The sequence below is a fragment of the Sinocyclocheilus anshuiensis genome, unplaced genomic scaffold (assembly GCF_001515605.1).
Source record: "Sinocyclocheilus anshuiensis isolate Anshui unplaced genomic scaffold, SAMN03320099.WGS_v1.1 scaffold2181, whole genome shotgun sequence".
Taxonomy (NCBI): domain Eukaryota; kingdom Metazoa; phylum Chordata; class Actinopteri; order Cypriniformes; family Cyprinidae; genus Sinocyclocheilus; species Sinocyclocheilus anshuiensis.
This window is the reverse complement of record NW_015552262.1, coordinates 195,265-204,150: the sequence shown is the minus strand read 5'-3', so window position 1 is coordinate 204,150 and position 8,886 is coordinate 195,265. Positions and strand designations below refer to the sequence as shown.

Below are 8,886 nucleotides of genomic sequence, written 5' to 3'. Positions count from 1 at the left end.
TGCTGATTACAGAACTGGCATTACCATCAAAATGTGCATGACAATCGCATTCGATTAATCGTGCAGCCCTAATATACACTACAGTATGTGTTGCATATCTCGCATAGCCAATGTTTTAACTGTTGGTGTAGCATTTGGTAAGGTCAAGGTTTGGCAGGTTAGCATGGTCCAGTTAGTCCTTTCTGGTAGATGCCCTAATTGCGCTATTCAACTAAACCTTGCCTTCCATTGACGGACATTAAAATAATTAATTAGATGGTCAACTTTATATAATGACATTTAAACCGTAAATGTACATTTAATATTCATTGGGGACTTTTGCTTTTCACATCACAGCTCAGGATAGTTTCCAGTGAAGAGATTTGGGATTGTGTGCAGTTTTCTGTGTTTTTCCTGTAGCTCCAGTTATTGTTCAGATGGCATTTATTAACCAGGTGATTAGCTTAGAAAAATGTGTGGTAATCAACTGCATGTTGCACATGCAATACTTAGGCATCAAGTTGAAAATAAGCCAGAATATATGTATTTTTAAATATATTATTAAGGCATTTGACTGCAATTTTATGTGACTTGTTGGATATGGGCAAAAAGCAAACGCTTTGTTCAACTTGCATGGCTGATTTTTAAGGTTTTAATTTAAATTTTTTTTTTATTATTTGTCAAAGGGAAAACCATTAATTTGGTAATTGTTATTAGGGATGTAACGATTCACTAACTCACAATGCGATACGATTCATGATACTGGTTTCTCAATATGATTTTTTTCACAATTTTTTTTATCAAAATGAGATTTAAGACAAATTATAAATGAATAGTTGTCCTTTTATTATTTCTCAGACACTATGCTGCACATTTCTTTGTGAAATTGAAATGTCAAATAACAAAACTAAATTGAAAATTTTAAACAAATCCCAAATTAAATAAATATATAAATATATATTTATAAATGTATAAATATAGTATGTTTATATAAACAAACTAAGGCTTTGCCTTTGCTCTTTCTATTTGAAATTAGAGGAAACAACTGCATTTTAATCATGAGCCGAACAAAGATGCTGCATACATGTAGCATGAGCAGTTTTTAATTAAAATTTGATTGTATAGTTTCGAAATTTGAAGCAAAAACCGAATGGTCTGACTTTATACTATATAAATCTCATCTGAACGAAACAGAAACAGCAGACAGGCTGCACTAGAGCACAGATTCACTCTCTGACAGCAGGTGGCGCTTATGGAGCAGCAGCAATACAGCGTTTCCCTGGTTACCGTGTAGCATGAGCAGTTTTTAATTAAAATTTGATTGTATAGTTTCGAAATTTGAAGCAAAAACCGAATGGTCTGACTTTATACTATATAAATCTCATCTGAACGAAACAGAAACAGCAGACAGGCTGCACTAGAGCACAGATTCACTCTCTGACAGCAGGTGGCGCTTATGGAGCAGCAGCAATACAGCGTTTCCCTGGTTACCACTGTAAACAAAGCAGGGCTGCATTTATGAATACTACTTTAATATGCGTTATACAAAGACAAGATGAGAAGAAAATACCATCTATACTTTTTCTGAAGACAGTTCCCATCAGAGTTACATTCATGTAAACCCCCAATTATATTGCGTTTTGTTTATCATCTCAACCGATCATTGATTTTCAACCGGTTCGGCATGCATTGTTACATCTCTAATTGTCATCTTTGACCAGACTGCAAATACAAAATCTCAGACAAAATTAAAATAAAATTGCACTCTAAATTCAAAACTTCAAGTAATTTTATTGGTTCCCTTGATTAATCCCTATTGGAATGTTTCCCTCGTGAACTCTTTGTCTTCTGCTGATATGGACTGGCTGTTCTGCAAGGCTTCTGGATGCGCTTGGTTGTTTCCACCTCTGCCCTCATTCACTGTGTCCAACATCAGCTCAGGCTAATTTTTCAGCATCTGCCTATTTTTTGTTTTTCCTTATATGCTGTAAATGAGCTAGAGGATGGAGAGCCAGCGGGGGTCTCGAGCCAAAGAAGAAACTAAACACGAACAGACAAGGAATCTGCCGAATTCAAACGACGGAAAGAGGAAACACACTCGTTTGTCCTGGTCTGAAAATCAGGGTTCTGAAGAAAAAGGTCTTTTGTATCATGATCGGACCTCTCAAGGCATTAGAGGAGAGAAGGTTTGGTTCAACCGCAGCGTATATGAGCAGGCCGACGACGCTTATCAATCCTTGTTGAGCGCAGGGACCGGGACACCTCCGGTTTCATCCTCCCCAAATGATCGAATTCCCCGCACCCTGGTCTTCAGAGCTAAACGCAACGGTGCGCAACAACTGCAAGAGGAGGCGAACCAAACGTACACGCGTTCCTATGCGTCACGTCAACAGCAGCGGGGTTCGACCCACCAGCGCTCCTCGTCTGAACCCGATCGCCAGCTCCCAAAAAGTAGCAGGAAGAGGGTCTTCTCTGAGACCGAACGCGCCCCTCAGAAAAGGGACAAGTATGGCTAGTTTAGGGGCATGGGACAATTGACTTTAAGGAACTGCCTTCTCATTTATTGAACGGTGTGTTTTTGTGAGTTGTTTGTGGATTTTATTAAATATTTTTCACCTTTCAAAAGCCTCAACCTGGTTTGTGTCACCATTGGCTGCTGGGTGAAAGGTGATCGGTGTGAAACTAATCCGAGGGCTTTGGCACGCAAAATCTGTCCCATTGTCTGCAGCCTGTGTCAGCAAAAAAAATAAATGAAAGGAGTTTTAGTGGTTGAATGGACTTCAATCCAAATAACTGTTCTACAAAATCTACTGCAAGACCTGGACAACATAATTAGAGTTTTTCCTGCATCATAAAGTTGGTGTTTACGGGGTATACAAGTTTACGATTGATCATCTGCAGTCTTTAATTTATTTTACTTTGACAGTAAAGGCCCGTTTACGGCAAGAATGAAATCGTTAGATCAGAACAAATAACTAATGAAAGGTTTGTTCACAACAAGGGGTCTTTCACATACTTGAATACAAAATGCAATGCATCTCACAATAGATTTTACTCACTAAAGCAAAAATACTAGCCATTTGATAATGCTAATTTCAGCGATTCAATGTATGGAAATCTACAGTATAATAATGAAAAATAGAGATATTTGTATAAACTGGTAATAGGTTGGTATAGGTACAGTATAGTATAAATATGTTGCCAATAAATATTCCCATTTTGTCACTATACTGTATAAGATTGTTTGTGTAATTTCTTTTCAATTCTTGTTTATTGTTATGGCATCTATATGTTCCTTGTTTTAAAAAAAAAAAAAAAAAAGTGACGTGACGTGGCCAAGTATGGTTACACATACTAGGAATTAGTGCTCTGCATTTAACCCATCCTAAGTGCACACACACAGCAGTGAACACATACACACCGTGAACACACACCCGGAGCAGTGGGCAGCCATTTATGCTGCGGCACCCGGGGAGCAGTTGGGGGTTCGGTGCCTTGCTCAAGGGCACCTCAGTCGTGGTATTGAAGGTGGAAGAGAGCACTGTACATTCACTCCCCCCACCTACAATTCCTGCCGGTACGAGACTCGAACTCGCAACCTTTGGGTTACGAGGCCGACTCTCTAACCATTAGGCCACAACTTCCCCACGACTTTCAGATAGCAACAACATCAGTAAAAAAATTACTTGCATTAGCTATGTTTAGCTATTTATTGTCCATCACGGCTGCTATAATTAAGCCAGTGGTTAGCTAACCCATCATGGTCTCTGATAGTTTAATCTAGCTCAAATTTGTTTTTCCCAATTTATTCAAAGTGTGGTTTTGTTTAAACATGGGTTGTGTGACCCAACACGTTGAAGTAAGACTCCTCCAGCTTTTGGAGATTCTGACATGGTTATTTAAAAAAAAAAAAAAAAAAAAGGATAATAATTGCTTATTCAAAAAATAAACTATAATATTATTCAGTTGTTTGGGCTGAGAAAAACTTGAATGCGGGAAAATCTCTAGAAATGAATTCTGTATTCAAATTGTAAGGATCCAAATTCAAGAGAACTAATATAAATTAAATGGTTCTGAAACCAATAAAATGTGAAAATACTGAAATAGAAGTATGCATTCATACGTGGCACTTATTGATGGTGCTCGGCTTGCTTGGCTTGATTTATACTTGCTTATGTTTTCATGCTTTTATCACACTCCTGAATGATTTGCATAAAACAATTCATTAAAGACTTGCGTTTTAATTCTTATTTTTTATACTTGAGTCTTTCTAAAGCTGTGTGTTTGCTAATTCTAACGCTCACGTCTCGTTTGTATGTTCTTAGCATCACAATGAGTGGACTTCAAGGACTCGGCCAGGAGAACATCTGGTTTGACAAGTCCAGATACGACGAGGCCGAGAGACACTTCTACGAGGGCATGAACGGCATCCCTCAGACACCTCAGGTACTGCCCCCTACAGACCCGGGTGTCAGAGCAAAGCACAATTTGAGAGTCTAAATCTTCCTCATTTGGCTTTCCACACAAACCAGAAATTGTATTAATGAATGAGGGTGACAGAATCCTCATGGTGAGGCATGAGTTCCTGTTTACTCAGCTGCTGTACATCCATCTATCATCTGTTTTTCCAGGTGTCTGCTTTTTCTTTTCGCTCATGTGCTGAATAGTCTGCACTGACAGCGCTTCTCTATGCACCTGTGCTTTTTTGTTTGCTTGCTTGCTTGCATGCTCACTCTCTGCCTCTTGCTGGTTTGTTTGACATGGGCCTTTTTACACCGCTGTACCCTTCCAGGAGAGAGATGCTAGTGCCATCATGCAGGACATTGCTAAAGCCCGACAGAATATCCAGCAATCCCTAGCCGGAGTGAGTACTGCCCCCAAAATATGAAAGAAATCTCATTATAATCTCAACTCATTTTTGGAGCATACTGAATTGGTCCTGTAATCGTCTTGTGAAGCACATTTAAGAGTGATTACTGACGCTCGATAACTGTCGTCCTGCATGGGACCAGTTTAAAGGGCTGATTTAATTCCACTTCATGAAGCTCTAACTAAGTTGGAGGTGAAATTAACAGGGCAGTTTTTAGTTCAGCTGCCGATCACCCACAAGACTGGAGCTACAGTACAAACACTCACTCTCCAAAAATATCCCTGTGCTATTTTAGCATGTTTACAGAAACCCTTCTGTACCCCTGGCAGGAAGAAACAAAATCAGCTGTAGTTATGGATTAGTAAAATGTACATGCAGATAACTAACCCATATACACAATTTATGAACTGTATAAGGATTTGGAGTGGCGGCTGATTTGGCGGATTAATTTGTTTAGTTTTGAATTTAAACATAAACCTGAAATTATTTAAATTACTTTATTCTAAAATACTAAAAAAAGAATTATGCTGAAATATCTTTGATATAAATCAAAGATTGATCCCTTATATAAAATTTACATTTTTTTGAAGTTTCAAAGAAAACAAAGATTGAATTTTACAAATAAATACTCTTTCAATCTTTCTACTTAAAAATGTTTTGTTTAATTCAGTGTGCTACTTGCCATTTGTTTGTAAATATTTGCGAAATTTACAAGCAATTTTTAAGTGAAAAAATGTTCAGTGAGTAAATCCTACACAAGTAATTAAATTCTACACCAGATTGTTTTTGTACAAACAAAAACGTGTAATTTCTAAGCCTTAATAATTTATTTATTTGTTTGTGAGGTGCCCATGTGCAATTGTTCTGATCAGATTGCCCTGCCCCAAACATATGCCATTGGTTGAGTTAATTATACTATGTTGGGCAAATCGAGCAAACAGAAATTGTTTTAGAAAACTGAGCTTTTGTTGTTGTGTATTACATTATATGTTGATGCTGATAATTTACAAATATTGGGCCATTGAGCGGCCAATATATTGATATAGCTGGTCAATCAATGGCGATTAAAAATTAAGTACTTAAAATGTGAAATATAAAAAAAATTAAAATGATACAAAAAGTGCAGTCTTCCTACAAAAACTTCAAATTTGCTTACTTTCAACATAATCACAATATACACTATATTCTCTAATTTTATATTGTCAGCAAAGATATTGCGATAAAATTAACATTAACAAATTAATTTTATGGATGTTTTAATTTTCACTCTAATGATAACAAGGCGCTCTGATTGTTTTTGTTGTAGAATACGATAGGGGATATATTCACACGTTATATAAACGAAAATGGTGGTGTATAAAATTGATTTTAAGATAAAAAATTAGACGACAAAGAATTAACTTGACGGAGCTCAAACTCAAAACACACGGCAAAACACACGGCAGCAATATATTGAGCGGCCAATATATTGATATAGCTGGTCAATCAATGGCGATTAAAAATTAAGTACTTAAAATGTGAAATATAAAAAAAATTAAAATGATACAAAAAGTGCAGTCTTCCTACAAAAACTTCAAATTTGCTTACTTTCAACATAATCACAATATACACTATATTCTCTAATTTTATATTGTCAGCAAAGATATTGCGATAAAATTAACATTAACAAATTAATTTTATGGATGTTTTAATTTTCACTAAAACACCTAAATGATCAAAATGTATTTCTCAGAGACTGATAAAAGTTGAATAGTTTGTGAATAGAATGTGAGTAGTTTTGAATGGACCTTTAGATTTGAGAACTGTAATATAGAATGTAAACATGCAAACTTTTGTTTTACACATATATGTATATCTTTTGGGCTTAGAAGTTGGCACATCGATTGGACCGTTTAAAATAAATTGCTGACCCGCTGCACTCTTTTTGCAGACTTTGCTTGTCAATATTTTAATGTTTGTAGGTTTATCCAATTGGGATGTTCATTTTTGAAGTAAATTTCTAAAATCACGTGCACAGATTTTTTTAAAAGGCTCTATAAATTTCCCAAAACAGACAGAAGCTCCCACGGTCTCTTCTCACTGATGCTGCAGTATTTGGTTCCTCTGTCAGCAGTTACTTGACTCCTCGCTTATCTTCAAAGTATATGCTTACTAGACACTTCAGAAAACTCAAATGCACTGACTAAGAATCAGAGATCACCTCAAATATTTTATATAGTCCAACTGTGTTCACCTAAAAGCACTTCGTGCAAGTAGGTCTAGCTTGATCTCCTTCCTAGCATGACATCTTTGGTTGTGTTTGTGCCTGTGCATTTTGCAATGCGTGTGCTCTGTTGTTCTCAGTCTTGTGTTCATCTGTCATCATTAATATTGTAAGAGGAAGCAGGTTGCTGTGCAGTTGCCTGAGGATGTTACTGTGTGTTTGTGCTTCTGGCTAAAATACAAGTCCATAATATTGCAATATATACAAGTCCTTGTGTACAGCCGTTACTGGGGAAACCTCTGTTTCTCCCACTTTAACACACCTCCTGCTGGCAGAGAATGAATGAGAATTTTCGCACAAAAGACTATTTTTAGCCAAGCAGCGCGGAGAGCCACTTCAGATACGTGCCGGGGGCTGGCCGGTATAAACACAAGCATTAGAGCTGCCGCGATCAGCTCCGGTTCCCTTGGAGCTGTAACGTGCCACAGACGTGTGCAGTGAGGCGCAGATCAGCTCTAACGTCACTGAATCTGCTGTTAAAAATGAACCATCCATTCATCATATCATCATGCAAAACATACACGACAAATAGCGAATTTTTCATTTTTTCTCGAAACGTCATAGCATTTCCACACCGGTGATGACATGACCGTGGCGCCAAATCATTTATGTCCCCACGCATCATGTACGTCAACACGCGTTGACGTCATCAAATTGCGATCGGTTCGTGAGATTGGCCAAGTGTAGTGAGTACCGATCGAGTCATAAAATGTGATTATCGGCCGATACCGATCTCCGGCCGAGCGATCGGAGCATCCCTAGTCCTTAATGATGTATTTGTTTCTTACAAACATGCAGCTTTCTGTTTCACAAGATGTTAATTGATGCACTGGAATGGTGTGAATTACTTGTGGATTATTGATGTTTTTATCAACTGTTTGGACTCTCATTCTGACGGCACCCATTCACTGCAGTGGATCCATTGGTGTGCAAGTGATGTAATGCAAAATTTTGCCAAATTTGTTTCCATGAAGAAACAGTCGTCTACATCTTGGATGGCCTGAGCATATGTTAAGCAAAGTTTCATTTTTGGGTGATCTTGTCCTTGGAAAAGAGCTTTGCACAGTTGCACAAATATATGTCTTCGCAACATGAAGGTCATTAAAAGACAGATTTAAAGTGAAGCAAAAAAAAAACAATGAAGGGCCAATGAAAGACATTTAATGCATGCATTCATCTTTTCTATGATCGCTTTCTTTATTTGAATTTTATTAGAGCAAAACTCTGTTGCTGTTATAGTAGTTTATCTCTGTCTCTTTCTCTGATTTGTTTTGTGGTTGTGGTGGTTAAATGTGAATCTCTCAGGCGAAGACCGCTCTACAGGGTAGTAAAAGGCACGCTCGCACTCAAAAACAGCGGGAGAGGAAGACCGTAAGTGCTGTGGGGCGGTTCAGCTTCACGTCTGTATGAAAAGCATGTGAATGGAGTCTGGAGCAGCGTGGATCATGCACACATTACTGCTTGACACTTACAAAACAGACTGTGTTTTTAAGGGCACAGACATAATGCATGACAGTTTTCATGCATTCGTTTAAAGTTTTAGCCTTCACAAAAGTAAACTGCTTGCAAATTCAAGTAGTAAAATTTAATTACTACTAAATGATATTAAATGATATTAAATTAAACGTAATATCATGCTATAAATGCATCCACATGATTTCCGTTTAATTAAGGTTGACAAATCTTTTGTTTGGCATGTCTGCAGTCGCAGCCAAGCATGATGTTTTCAAAGAGGTCATATGACGTTGCTAAAAAGAACATTATGTTGTGTATT

The 8,886-nt window shown here is 37.4% G+C and overlaps 1 protein-coding gene across 4 annotated transcripts in view; it reads left to right on the top strand.

Annotated features, from left to right (window-relative positions):
- The window catches only part of LOC107663523 (elongation factor 1-delta-like), a 16,369-nt gene that overhangs the window by 1,382 nt on the left and 6,101 nt on the right, over positions 1-8,886 (top strand). The window contains exons 1-3 of one of the 4 annotated variants that reach the window (XM_016453751.1): positions 1,987-2,485; positions 4,305-4,425; positions 8,418-8,483. In XM_016453751.1, the coding sequence (XP_016309237.1) occupies positions 4,312-4,425; positions 8,418-8,483 (180 nt within the window). In that variant the 5' untranslated portion in view covers positions 1,987-2,485; positions 4,305-4,311. Of the gene's footprint in view, positions 1-1,986; positions 2,486-4,304; positions 4,426-4,771; positions 4,844-8,417; positions 8,484-8,886 lie in introns of those variants that run through there. The other 3 variants (XM_016453750.1, XM_016453753.1, XM_016453752.1) reach the window with 3 other exon arrangements.